The 15,052-nt window shown below is 41.4% G+C and overlaps 1 protein-coding gene and 1 pseudogene across 1 annotated transcript in view; both read right to left on the bottom strand.

Moving 5' to 3' along the window:
- The window catches only part of lrrc75bb (leucine rich repeat containing 75Bb), a 38,183-nt gene extending 28,260 nt beyond the window's left edge, over positions 1-9,923 (bottom strand). The window contains exon 1 of the mRNA XM_085411272.1: positions 9,449-9,923. Within this exon, the coding sequence (XP_085267398.1) occupies positions 9,449-9,736 (288 nt within the window). The 5' untranslated portion in view covers positions 9,737-9,923. The remainder of the gene's footprint in view (positions 1-9,448) is intronic.
- A 3,188-nt stretch (positions 9,924-13,111) lies between these two features.
- Positions 13,112-14,718, bottom strand: LOC146666032 (uncharacterized; annotated as a pseudogene).
- Between the last annotated feature and the right edge of the window lie 334 nt (positions 14,719-15,052).

The following is a 15,052-nucleotide window of genomic DNA, read 5'->3' as shown; positions in this document are numbered from 1 at the left end:
ATTTACTCAGACATATTAAGAGATTACTGGCATTTTTATAGCATGAAAAGAATAGAAAAACATGTTCCTCTGGCCCATCCTCTTACAGTTTACAGTGATGGCAGATTTACATAAGGACACAACAAGAGATTATGGACCTTAAAAATTTGTTCAGCTTTGTAAACATACATATAACAATGTACAATTGTCCTCATTCAGGCTTTCAGTACAGCCCACCGGGATCCACAGTGCAACCTTTTTTTGTTTGCAGAGACAAACCTGTCAGACTGCTAACTTTAACTGTTTCTGCCTGCACAAGTACATGCGAGAGTCTTCACTCCCCCCAGGCATCTGAGAAATGAAGATCTAGTAGTAATGCCACCACATCCGACAACATTGTGCGTAATGTAGCAATTTCTGCCAGAGTTTCATGTGGGTTTTTAATCAAAACACGCACAGGTAAACTCCAGGGTTCAGTTAACATGTGAGAGGACTATAGCTATACTTGTGCAACCTGCAAGAACACAAGTTTATTTTGCCTGGTTCTCAGGCCAGGGTTATTTCATTAAACAAAGGTAAAGCTACAGACACCGAAAAAGAACTTTTGCAACATGGATAAAACTTGTAGCATGTTCAGTCACAACTAAGAGGATGGTTTTTGTTGCTGGTTTGAGATGTTTCCCTGAAACTGTAGGAAATGGTGTGAGGCTGTGAACTGCATCTCCTCTCAACTGTTTGATGCATCAGACGTCACATGTATAATAATCCCCCCCCCCCCCCCAAAAAAAAAAAAAAAAAAATGCTGTGAAGACAACAGATCCTCTGTCACAGGTGCACCACTAAAGGGCTGAATGCAGGGATGCTAAAATGGGCAATCAGTGTGATATTTGGAGCTGGATACTTACATTAACCAGTTGAAATGGGAAAAAATGTAAGACCTCTAATCCATTTGAGGATAATGCTTTTTGATTCAATCTAACGTCGCTTTTTTTTTTATCTTGATAGTTCATAACCAGAAGACTGTGTGATGTGCAGAAGATTTTAATAAAACCATAAAACAGGTCACATCCCCAGTGGGGTGGCTGATGATATTTTTTGACCGGGCTTTATTTTCGTTTGTGGCGACAATGTAAATAGAGTATATTGAAGTTTGAGTGTTTGAGATGTAATGTTTTCAGACGCGCTGAATAACCCCAGCAGCACGCAGTGTCAGCCACCTTTTCGATGAAGACGCCGACACGTAAACACACAACAAGCCATATTAAAAAAAGAAACAACAAACGGCGGAGAAGATATGAACGAAGCGGAGGAGACCAAATAATCCGAAGATTAAAGGCTGGCAGCAAAAGGAAAGGAAGTCAAAGGAAATCTGGTCTTTAAAGGCATAAAGCATCAACGTCTTTTCCTAGTTCAAGACAAATTAAAGAGTTTCCCTACTCAGATATATCAACAGACTACAGACCCTTTTTTTTAAATACGAAAAGAATATAAAATCGTGTTTCACTGGCCGATCTTCCTTTAACAGTTTACTGTGATGGCAGTTTTATGTAAGCATGCAACAAGAGGCCGTGGAGCTTAAAAATAAATACTGTCAGCTCTATATGAACTGAAAAGCTTTTCAAACTGCAGGCTGGAGGTTGAAACTGTGTAAGACATGCTCTATATGTGCTGACAGCCATAACACTGCGGGGCACAGTGGAGGCAAAGAGGAAAACTCCCATCAGCATTTTCTCCTCCTCCAGCTTTTGTGTTGATTTATTACAGCAGAGATCTGTGGGATTCCCTGACGCCGGGCTATCCTCCAGACCAGCTCTCCTTTCAATAAACCTCATTAATTGGAGACAGAAGGTGCCACATGCGTCTAAAAGTGGAGGCATAGAGGATTTTGGAGATTATGATCATGATGCGTGTTAACCATAGCGCAGCTGCGGCATCAGATATGATTTTTTTTTCTTTGTGGAGCATTCACAGCTAAATCGAAAGACATTTCAACTACGCAAAACAAGATCTGATCCCGTGGATTAATCCGACCGATTCCTAATTATAAAAGCATGAAATGTTTTGCTATTTCTCACTGAGACGATGCCTGTGCATACGCTTGTGTGCCTTCAGATCCCACGACAAATGTCCCCTGTGAAAGCTGCATATCTAATCTGGTGTGTGCTTTGTCACAAAAAAGTCTGAATCGAGCGATGAGCTCCAAACCGCAGAACATCATCCCACACATGCAGTTCATTAGAATCCAATTAAATATATTGCAGAGTGCAACAAATCCAGTCCCACCATTTTATGTAGGAAGAAACATGCCAGAGCTGTCAGGTGAAGGATGCTCCAACTCCAGTTATGCTAACCCTTTTTTTTTCTTCACTGACTGGACTAAATTCAAAATATCATGGCTGTAATATGAAAATGAAAGCTGTAAAGACTTAAACAACACTTTGGTAAGGGTAGGATGGAGTCTGTATGTTTGGTCACAGGTGTCAGGACACAGTAAGATGACTATTTCTGTATTTTATGATATTTTGGTTGTTGCTTTTCGCTGTCACGTTGATACATGGGAACGCTAATATGAGTCACTACATATTGGTTTTGAAGTAGACACTTGCATCCAGTGCTGGCTTTACAAAAAGTCAAGTATTTCTGAAACTAGCTTGTTCATTAGCCTGTGTATAGAAACCAAACTGTTTCTAGATACAAAGTGTGGCGGGGTGTAGTCTGCGGTACTGCTGCAGGGGAGGCAGACGCACCTGCACGGCATCCGCAATCATGACTCGCCGGCTTAAAGTCTGTGCTCTCTGACTGTTGTTGCTGAAGAGCTGCAGCTGTTTTGTACATTTCAAAAGCCGTGAATAAAGATGCTGAAAAGTATGCAAACGTGGACGGGTCTTCTGTGGTTCTGTTACACAAACAAAAAACTTCTTGCGCCCTGTTAGTCACCTGAAACTTCAGGAAGTTCTAACTTATTTGTAACATTTATAACACATGCTAATTAGCAAGCTTTAAAGACACTTGCTGATATACTTTGTTTCTCTCAGACAGAGTTGAGCTAAGTCCTTCCCTCGGTGGCTGTATTATGAAGCAAATTCGACAAAGCCAGGCTTTTCCCTGCATTAGCTTGGTGCTGCATTTCTAGCATTATAGCTGCACATCCCTAACCCTAACCCATTTGGAAGAAACATTAACCTCCTAAGACCTGAACTCTTTCATGACATGCATTTTTAATTTCTCTTTGTTATTTGGGCTGATTGGGACCTGATGAATGGAAAAACAAAGAATTACCTTTTTTTTTTTACCAGATTTTTTCTGAGAAAAATGAGATCCACATATGAGGACATTCATTTTAAATTATCAAGCCCTTGTAGAGCAAAAATTAAGTATGTTGGTCTAGACAACACAAAATGTGATGTTCACATATGTGGAAGCCAGGTACTAGTTGCCCTCCCCTGTACTAGGAGGTTAAATGTTATTCACTGTGCTCAGATCTATCATACCCCCACAGTCAAATAAACAAAATGTAGAGGGAGTTCAGCACCTAACCAAGTACAAGCCTGGAAATACCACGATGGCTGAGGGCAACGAGGCGCTTGCGGAGAAACTGAACCACGTCTTTGCACGCTTCACGGTGAAGGGACAACAGGCAGCCGCAGCTCAAACATCGGACAACAGCAGCAGCCCAAGCCTCATGGTGCAGGTATATGAGGTGAGGTGCACACTGAGGGCAGTGAACCCCAGGAAGGCCGCCGGTCCAGACAGGGTGAGTGGGAGTGTCCTAAAAGAATGTGCAGACCAGCTGGCTGGGGTCTTCACTTTGATCTTCAACACGTCACTGTCCCAGTCCTGCATCCTGCCATGCCTAAAGTCGGTCACAATTGTCCTACTGCCAAAGTGTACCAACATTAGCAGCCTCAATAACTACCGACCAGTTGCTCTAACACCTGTTATACTGAAGTTTTTCGAGAAACTGGTCCGATGCCACATCATGTCCTGCCTGCCACTCACACTCGACACGCTCCAGGTTGCATACAGAGCTAACAGATCAACTGAAGATGCCATTGTCCAAAATGCCATCTCTCACCTGGAACAACAGGGGTGTTATGCCAGGCTGCTGCTTTTAATACGAAACTCCTGGACGGACTAATAGTTAAACTGCTCGATATCAGATTTCCTTCTACCACCTGCTGCTGGATCAGAGAGTTCCTGTCAGACCGTGTACAGAGAGTTAGAGTGGGTCCCCTTCTTTCCTCAGCCCTCAGCCTTAACCCCGGCTCTCCACAAGTCTGTGTACTAAGTCCCCTACAGTGCACTCTGTACACACATGACTGTATCAGCACCCAGTCAACGCAGTTATTAAGTTCGCAGATGATACGATGGTGGAGCTCATCTCTGGGGGCGACGAGACAGCATACAGAGCTGAGGTTCAGAGGCTGTCGGATTGGTGTGTAGACAATAACTTGGACCTCAATATCACCAAGACAAAAGAACTGGTAGTCGACTTCAGAAGGAGGAAGTCCCTGCTGCAGCCCTTCAGCATCAACGGGAAGTGTGTAGAAAGGGTGTCCAGTTTCAGGTTAATGGGTATGCACATAGACACAGACATCCAATGGAGCTCAAACACTTCGACGGTTGTAAAGAAGGCCCAACAGCGTCTCCATTTTTGTGAGAATCCTCAGAAAAATGGACCTGAAGAGGGAGCTGCTGATCGTCTTCTACTGTTGCTCAAGTTAAAGTGTGCTGAGATACTGCATCTCTGTATAATTCTTCAGCACACAAAAAGGCACTTCAGAGGGTCATCAACATGGCCCAAAAAATCATTGGACATCCTCTTCCCTCCCTGAAGGACCCGTACAGCACTCGCTGTCTCAAGAGGGCACGCAGCATCCTATGGGATTCACACACCCAGGACACCGGGTGTTTAAGCTGCTGCCGTCTGGCAGGAGATTTAGGTTGCTGAGGTCACAAACAAACACACTCAAGGACAGCTTTTACAACAGTTACAGTAACAGTTAGATATTAATCAGTGCTAACAGCTGACCTGAATGGCTACCTCCCTTGACTTTTTTGGTGTGCAATAAAAATAATGTACAATAAGCATTCACTTATTCTTTTATTTATTAAGTGCTGACGTGGCACCAATTTCGTTGTACTACTGTACTAGGTATGACTGTGTAATGACAATAAAGAGTTATCTATCTTATCTATCTAATTTGGCTGACTGAAAATGATTAGCAATAAATAGCCTACACATGTAAATAATTGATTTTCTAATCAGAGCTCTGTTAGCTGCTAACTCATCAGCGTTAGGACCAGTCACACTGTAAAATCCATTCAAAGCAGCCCCCCGACGTGATTCAGTGTGAAGCTTTTATTTAGACTATTAAAACATTACCTCGCATGTACATAAGCAAGAATGCTGCCATTAAGAGGGTTGCATCTTGGCTGCAATCCAGCTATACTGTTATTACCATATTAACAAACTTAAGGCAAGTTGATTTTCTTTTGTATTTTAATTCCAAGGAGCCAGGCTGTTGTAATTTTTAAGTGGTCTTGAGGAATAGTTTTCCAAGCTTTCTCAGGACATTTTAAACTTTAACAGTGGACACTGACTACGTTTTCACTCATTTTCAGTCCAGTCCTTTCACCTGACCAATTTCAGAGTTTTTTTTCCTTTTAAGCCACTGACCACCAACCTCTGACTTATTCAATCATTAAAAGGCTTTTAAGTCAACTGAATAACTGGTATTGTGTCTACGCATAACAGACAACTTAGCAAAGAGCCAAATTTTCTTACCAGCAGCAAAACACACGTCTCCACTTCTTTACTTGGATATCCAAAAATTGCCAAAGATAACACAGTTAGCAGGCATAAAATAGCTTTTTTAGACCAACAAGGTGATTCCCAAAGAGCCAAAAACTTGACGTAGCGTGTCTTAAAAAAGGAAACCGGACAAGTGGTGAACAAAAGAAGAAGTGGCAGGTCTAAAAAAGATCTGAAAGTCATCTAATTAAGAAATAGGAAAAATCCTGTAGAGATCAGACACAGGACCCGAGAGATGCATCTGACCCTTCAGCTGATCCATCTACTGCTCACTGAACCCGCATCAAAACGGTTTTAGTGGAAGGCTGGCTGTCAACAAGCCATTCTTAAAGAACGGGATGAAAATTACAAAAACTGGACTAAAAATTGGTGGCAAGATGTTTTATGAAACGATGAATCCAAATGTTAAATTTCTGGTTTAAATCATCGTCAGTTTACATTGAGGTACAACAGTGATGTGTCTACAGCCATCTGTGCAACACAGCGGAGGCTCTGTCATATTTTGGGGCTGGATTTCAACCAGTGGTGTCAGAGATCTTGTCAAAATTGATCAATTTTGAATGTAGAAAACTAGAGTCAGATTTTGACTCTTCATGCAATACGACTGGGAAAGCGTCCGGTGCATTTATCAGCAGTGATCTGAAGCACACTGCCAATGAAGAACAAACAGCAGAATGTTATCAGTCATAGATTGGCTTCCCCGAGTCTGATTATTACTGAAGCAGTGTGGGATCATCTTGACAGAGAGCGAAACAAAAGTCCGCCAACATCCAAATAAGAGCTTTGAATATCCTTCAAGAAGCCTGGAGAACTATTCCTGAAGACAACTTAAACAAATGACAAGAAAACTTGTCTAAGAGAGTTTAGGCTGTGTTGAAAAATTAAAGGTGGCCATACCAAATATCGATTTTCAAGCTTGTTAGAATTGTACAAATTATGTTTTTGCTTTATATGCCGCATTTCCATGTATTTTTTTTATATCCATTTCTAGCCCACTGTTATTTAGGATGTTTTTCCAGTTAATAAAATGAGTGTGCTTCTGACAACTAATCTTAATCTTTAAAAAGGTCACATACAATAATGTGGAGCAGTTTAATTACTGTTTTCTCCATAGCTACATATTGGTAATTAATATCAGTATTTGCTGATTCTTTGTTTGCTAATAAATATCTAGAAGATCCCAAACTAATTAACTTAATGGCCCAGAAGGCAGATCTACCACAGAGATATCATGTGGGGGCCGATGTTATTCGTTCCTCTTTGAAACGACTTCCTCGATGTGAAAGACACTTGTTCCAGCATCCATCACTTCGAGGTGATTATCTCCAAAACCATCCGTCCCTGAGAGGAAAAGCTGCTTTACTGCTAGAGAACAACAACAGGAGATCAACTGGCAGTTTTTTTTCCCTCCAGTCTTGAAGTATTATTAGTCAGACACTTGGCTTCAGCCCCATCAACGTAGCAGTGCTCTGGCTTCACCTCACTGAGTGATGGAGAGACTATTCGTGCTTCGTGAGCAGTTTAAATGCCGAGCTATGGAGAAAGCAGCCCCTGCACACGACCAACAAATCTACATGTTGATCTTTAAAATCCTTTAAAAAAATAAAAAGAAATGAGTGACTGTAGGTCTGCTTTAATAAACATAGACACTTTGAAGTCTTAAAGGAATATGTATGAGTCACTTCCCTCCTGCTTCATGCAAATAGTGTATGAAGCTTAACAATTCATCCTATTTTGTGCTCTGCTATTGGTTTTAGCAGAAGGATACCCATAAATCTGTCTTTAATTCAGACTTTTGAGAGCTTCCCATCGGCATTGTTTCCTGCTTTAATCTGCACACATCTGTATAATTTATTCTACAGCACCCTACAGATGGGCAGGGACTTTTCATGACAGGAGGCCCTCTTGATCAAAACTGCTTTTGTCTGAACTTCAGAACTGTTCCCTTTGATCACAGCTAACAGAAGGCAGCAGGAAGCTCAGGCTTCAAGCTTGAAAAATATTTATTTTTTCTTATTTCTCTAGTTTGTATAAATCTAGAGCAAGGATTAACCCAGAGATGGCAACACACAGCAATGTGTAACAGATGAGAGAAGAAAGGCTTCCCTTACCCTAGACCTGTATATTATTTCAGAGCTATGAAGCTGGGGAAAGAAAGGTGTTTCGATCGGGGACTGATTAGAGCTATTTTTAACAATGGTGTATTATAACCTCCAAGACTTTTGGATAAACTGCTTCTTAAGCCTTCTTAACAATGAAAACAGTGAACAGACATGCCATTCATTTACATTATATACAGGCTTTGTATACTCTATAAACTTGACTGGTAAACAGAGTCACCCCAGGTTCTTAAGTCCGCCTACTCACACTTTCAGTGTTAATATAAAAGGCTGATAAAAATATTGAGCCTGAGTTTATCATCTCTATCTTCATCATCTGAATCTTAATATTTCACCAGCATCTGAATTTTTAATCTCACATTTCTAAGCTCATTCAAACCTATTTCGTTCAACCAAAAAACAATGCATAAATCAAACACAGATCATTTAGACCCACCCATAATTTAGAGCTTTTAGTACGCACTTTAATTTTCTCTCATCTCTCACATTTTATGTGCGTCCCTCAGTCCCGCTTAGCCCATCATCAGCTCATCCAGAATTGCAGCTGCTCACAAAAAACATGGCCACCACCCTTCTTATCCTGGCTTCCCTTTCACTGACATCCAGTGAAATTTGTGAATTCATTTCAAAGTGTTACTAATTTCATATAAAGCCTTTATAGCCTTGTATGGCCAGGCTCCAGGCTCCGGTCATCTGAGCAGTCTTTATATACTGACCCAAGCTCTAATTTGAAATCTTTTTGACTTTATTGTAAACTCTTTTGAGGTTGTAGTACATCAGCCCCCTCAGTTTATCAGGTAAGCTGAATAAGTGGGTGTGTTTTAAATAACTACTGAGAACTAATTTCTGTGGTTTCATATGTTTCTCTAATCTTTCATCCAGTATTTTTGTGATATAACTCAAACCGAATGGATGCACAGAACTATGCCTTTATGAAAAAACACAATCAAAAGATTGTGTGTGCCTGTGTGTTTGCATGATGGATTGTGTATACTTATCTTTAATGTGTTTTTTTGTAATTGTGAAGAGCTCTGCAACAATGTGTTAAGAAATGCCGTACAACAACAACAAAATAAAATCATTATTCATAGTATAATAATGTTTGATTGGACCAGAATGTAACCAAAGAAACAGACTTTATGGAACTATTCAGCATGCCTTCATTTGAGGAGAAGTTGCACAGGATTTTAGAAATCAGAAACGCTGATGGCCAAAGGCTATTACTAGCTGGGGTGTGATCATTATGCTGAACTTCTGCTTTTAGTGAATGTTCTGTTAGACGTGACCAGGTTTTAGCAGACATGCAAAAACTGAACTACAGAATTTTACAAATGCACTTGTGGATGGTTCAAACATTAAGCACACAGTTTCACGCAAAACCAGCTTCCTAGCGATTTAAGAAGGCCAGTTGCTTAAAAACCACCTTCCATTCTTTAGTCACAAAGTTTCAGGTACACTAGGAATAAAGTAGTCCCCCCTCCCCCAAGCTTCCACAGTAAGCGCATGCATGATTAAAATAAGCTCGGTCTCTTGCCTTTCTCAGCACTTTCAGCACTTCGGCCGCTTGCTCCATCTTCTGCTCTCGGAGAAGCCTCTGGATTTCCCGGACCCAAGCCACCCGCCTGACATATGGGCTGTGGTTGGTTTTCCGCAGCATCCCTGGAAGCTTGTCGGACTTGAGCATCAGGGAGGTAAACAAGAAGTCTCCGCTCCTGCCGCCACTCCTCTCGCTCTCTCCAGGAATATCATTCCTCTGGCGTCTCCTTTTTGACAATTTGCTATCAAAATCGAGACTTCTCTGTCTGGTCAACTTAGAGCCCATCACTCCTGGGAGGATGTGTCACTGTTGGTGCGGAGAGCGAATTTTCAGCGTGCAGCCAAAACATCACACTTAACTTGAAATGTGAGGAGATGCATAAAATAGTGCCTCAAAGTTTGAAGGCTACTAACCAACCGCACAGCATCGCCACCGTAAATGTGCGGCTGGTTTCGCCGCCGTCTTCTCTCAGTCTGCATCTGTCCATGCACTGCCTAAGCACTCTGGCATCCCTCGCTTTACTCGGGGATGGTGTTTCTTCTCAGCCAATCAGATCGGTACTCGCTGCACAGCTTGAGAGTGCAGGAAAACACTCAGCTGAGTTTTCTTGCATAGCTATTAGAGTTGGCTAAAGCTGAACTACAATCTGAAACTGGGTGCGAATAAAGTGAATAAAAATAAAAGCATCCAGAAAATATGTTTAGTTTGAGTTTTTGTCAGTTTGGTGAAATTTGTTATCACAACATGATGCTTTGATGCGTCTGTTTATTGAGATTTGGGGCGTCTGTATGGGTCACCTGCCTTCAGTGGTATTTACACTCACTGGCCACTTTGTTAGGTACACATGTTCAACTTAAATATACAATCACGACCTGTTAATGTTCAAAGTGAGCATCAGAGTGGGCCAGAAATGTGACCTACGTGACTTGACTGAACGTGTCATGGCTGTTGGTGTCAGTCAGACTGTCATACTGGGATTTTCCCACTCAGTCATCAATAGGGTTTACAGAGTGTTAGGTATTTTAGTACCATGGGAGCATTTACTGGATATTGTTTTATAGTGACATTATGCAGGAAAACTCTGTCATTCAATAAGGCCCCTTTGTTTTAGTTATTTTTCTCTTTGACCCAAGAATTGATGTGTGAGAATCACAGGCTGGTACAAGGTTGAAATACCACAGAGATCACTCCCTCAGCTACATTAGTTTCTTAATCTTTTAGACGCCTGTTGAAGGCCAAATGGTTTGTGTGGTAGGACTCGACTTAAGCGGTCAAAGAAGTGCAGGAGACTGATGCTGTCCAGTGTAGCAAGTGATTTATTCACCATTCTGTGGCCCAAGAATATTTACAAAGAAACAAATAAGAAACTCAACTCTATAAACTCAATTCAAATAAACATAACTGAACTTAAATCAACGGAAATTAAGGTCAAACTGCACACAGCTACACTGACCTGAACCCTTCTTCCGAAACACCTGAGTTCGTCTGCTTAAATAGTCCCCTTAATCAAACACTTTCTCCTCTGGACTATTCCATTCAGTAGGTAGGTGAGATGAACATGATTATATTCATCCTCTACTACTCCTCTTGACTGGCAACAAACTCTGGTGTAATCAATACATATCACAACATTAAATCTATTTCTTTATAAACCCTTTAAAATCAACTTTATTAAATTATAAGAATTCTTCCCCTCCTGCCCTTGGTCTCTTCCTGTGACCTCAGATGAACCCAGAAGGTATAAAGCAGGAAGTAGAACTACATTTCCTCCTTTTGCTTCTGGAAGACAGGTAGGTAAAGGTAAGTTCAAACAATACAAATTAACAGTTGAAATAAATAACATGTTAACTTAACAAACTTGCATGAATTGATTTAAACCAAGATGTTATATTATATAATCTGTAAAAGTGCAGAACATAAACAAACCCGGGATAGTAGATGTTTGCCTATTGCAGATTACATGTGAAATATGGTTAAATCAAAACAAGAATGTTAACTAAGAATGTAGACAAATGGTCTTCTCACCCACTTTGTCACAGTTTGTTTCAGATTTCACTAATGTAAGAACTCTTTGTTTTGTGCCTTGAAAATATGTCGCTGAGATAATCACAATTGTAGCTGAACTGATAAACTACACAAAGGATGCTTCTTCACCCATGGGCAGGAAGACGCTGCCTTATGTACTGTCTGTACTGGTTTAAACTGATAATCTGCTGTCTCATGAATTTTACCCTCTATATAAACTGTTATACTTGTGAATAAAGTTGAGTCAATTTGGGAAGACAACCTGAAGCAGTCTCTGTTTTCTTGTTCTCCCAAGCTGCTCCCGAGCTCGTACTAACACGCTGAATGGCATGCTTGAATATTACTTGAGAATATATTTGACTGTGTTACAGACTAAGGGACATTCTCTGCTGATAGGTGAAGGTACATTCTCTGCTGATAGACGTCCACGCCTCGGAGGAAGCCGATCCACGGAGTAGGCCCTGGAAACCGTTTCCTTCACAGAGAATGGTCTGAAAAACAATATATCCAGTGATCAGCCGTTTTGTGGGTGAAAATGCCTTGCTGATGTCAGAGGTCAGAGGAAAATTGTCACACTGCTTTGAGCTGATAGGAAAGCAACAGTCGGTCAAATACATACTCATTATGACAAAGGTACGCAGAAGTGCATCTCTAAATGCACACTGGATCTTGTAGCAGATGAGCTAAAACAGCAGAAGACCACACTGATCAGCACTTCTATAAGCTAAAAACAGTAAAATAAATGTCATAATCTGCACAGGTTCACCAAAATTGGACAACAGGAGATTGGAAAAATGTTGCCTGGTCTGATGGGCATTGATTTCCACCGTGACATTACAATGGTAGGAATCAGACTTTGAAAAAAAAAAGCATGGATCTATCTGGGCTAGTGCCAGCAGTTTAGGCTGCTGGTGGTGTAACAGTGTGAGGATATTTTCTTGGCATTTTTTTAGGTCCCTTAGAACCAACTGAGCATCGTTTAAATGCCACAGTCTGCCTGAGTATTGCTGCTGACCATGTCTCTTTATGACCACAGTGTACCCATCTTCTGATGGGTGCTTTCAGCGGGGTGATGCACCACATCACAAATCTTGGATTATCTGAGATTGGTTTCTCAAATGTCCTCTCAAATGTCCTCCACAGTCACACGATTTCAGTCCAATAGAGCACCTTTGGGATGTGTTGGAACAGGAGACTCACATCATGGACGTGGAGCTGATAAATCTGCAGCAACTGTGTAATGCTGTCATGTTAACAAGTTTAACAAGCCTTGTAAGCCAAAGATGCTTGCATTTTTTTCAGTCCTGTTATCAAAACTCAAAAAACACGTTTAAAGCATGGATGAATTCCACTGACTTTCCAAGAAAAGTCAAGAAAGTCAAATAACTGATATTTGTGACCAAAAATCCTTATGTACACACAGAAACTGTGTTTTTTAAAGATCCAAAGGTACATTTATCAGTTCAAGTTGACACAAACCTCAAGTTCATCATATTTATTAAGCGACATAATTGCAGAAACAAAGCAAAGTAACAGGATTGAACATGTCCTGAGAATGTGTGCATGTCAGTGTGTGTGTGAAAACAAACTTATGTAACCTTTTCTAAGAGTCCCTCTCTAGTTTGGGCCTCTTTTTCAATTTCCATATAGCAGGCTGTGACTGGCTTCAGTGGTGGGATGACCCCAGTTTTGTTCATGCACCTCAACATGTGTATCTGTGATGACACCTGGTTGGAGGTCACCACTACTTTACCACACACCATTCGCCAACAACTTCAGGACTTTGCCACAGAATATCTGTGGCTTTGGGTGCTATCTGTTAATGATTGAGTGTGAAATGCTTTGCATTAAAGCACTCACAGATCAGAATTTAGTGTGCACAGGCACCCGACATCCCTGCATGTCAGTTTTGCCTGGGCAATGGTCACTGCCTGATGTATCCTCATTGTGGATTGAATTGATGGCACATCTTTGGGCATCTCCTGAACTGCTTTCTCTACTGCATCATCATTGGCAAAAAACAACCTGATTACCATTTCTGTCTTTTGTAACGCAGCAAACAGTTCTGTAGCATCAGGAATGTCTGTCCCTTTGCTGACCAGACTGTCAGCCTTCCTCTTTAGGGCTCCTCCCACACCACCCAGTGCACCCTTTACAAAGATCGCCTCAAAGAAGTTCCATGTCCCAACAGCGAATCCTTGTTTGAACAGTTCATGGGCCGTCACTACAAAAATGGACCGCGGAGACCTTTGGATGTGCCCTCTGTCATGCACTGGTGACGAGTACTGCCAGATTGCTGGTGGGCCCTTAAATCTCGTTCCTTTAACTTTAACTTTCCTTTAACGTTGTTTAACAACCCTCCACCTCAAAAGTATTTAGGTGCAGTTGTGAAAGTGGAACTGGAGAACCCACCTGTGAGGCTGAGTGAGGCTAGAGGTAAAAAAAATCCTTTTTCACTGACATGTAGTTTGAACAGCTGTGTTTGAATGTCAGGGAACAATGTCAGGGAACGTCAGCTCCTTAGATTACCATGACCTGGATGACTGAGAACCTACATACATGTTTTCTTTCCTTGTATGGAAACCTAGTATAACCCCTGTCAAGCATCTAATTTAGAGGGGTTGTCCCCCCTTCATCTTGCATTTAATTCTGCCTTGACACCATCATTATGGCCTATGGCAGCAGGTAACAGCCACTTTCTCTAAACACAAGATTAACAACAACACAGAAATTAGTTTATTAATCTAGGCCTTTTTTCTAAAACTGAAGTGGATAATGAGAAAGCTTATAATTTCTGACTTACTGTAGCAGTACTGAAGAGTCATACTAATCTTATACAGATCCTTGAAGAGAGACGCAAGTGGACTTTTAGAACGAAATCGAACTCTTTGTTTACTGTGGATCTCACCTTTCATCTGCCCTTGTGTCTCCAAACTGATGCAGAGCCTTTGGGATGCTGTGCTGCAGGATGTGTCGGCGCTCACAGGCGGAGGCCTACTCCAGGAGCAGCAGGTGTACGGAAAAAAATCTTTAATGATCTGCAGCTCCATCTCCTGGATTCCTCATTCTCTCTGTTCTGCTTGAGGGACACCACAGTCACCGTGTGGTTTATGAGACGTGGGCTAACATTTAAATTCAAGGAGAATCATTAGCGTGCTGCGAGAACACCTGTGGCTCACTTTGCTCACTGCTCTTTATGGCGGTGGAGTGAGGCATTCCTTTACCTTCCCAGCCACACTCATGCTTCTTAGCTGACGTGTCTCAGTGGTTCAACATACCTGCATGCAACATAGGAACTGATTTACCAACCTGTGTTGCACCACCACCACATAGATGGTTTGGGGTCAGGCTTTGCCATGAGCTCCTTATATGCTTTTGTATGCCAGACTGTCATAAAATGGTGTGTGAGGCAAGACAGAAAAGGACCCAGATGTAAGACTCTCAGGCAGAACTAAATTCCACAATAATTTAAAAATCCCCAAAAAAGAATGTAAAAAAAAAAAAAAAAAAATCCCCAAACCTCCGACAAACTCAAAACTGACCATGACACAGACATAGCTGCCTTTAGATAAAAAT

This window comes from Rhamphochromis longiceps, linkage group LG7 (genome assembly GCF_057381845.1).
Source record: "Rhamphochromis longiceps isolate RC_006_pf linkage group LG7, R_longiceps_female_GT1.1, whole genome shotgun sequence".
NCBI classification, from domain to species: domain Eukaryota; kingdom Metazoa; phylum Chordata; class Actinopteri; order Cichliformes; family Cichlidae; genus Rhamphochromis; species Rhamphochromis longiceps.
The sequence above is the reverse complement of the archived record's forward strand: the minus strand, read 5'-3'. Positions and strand labels throughout refer to the sequence as shown.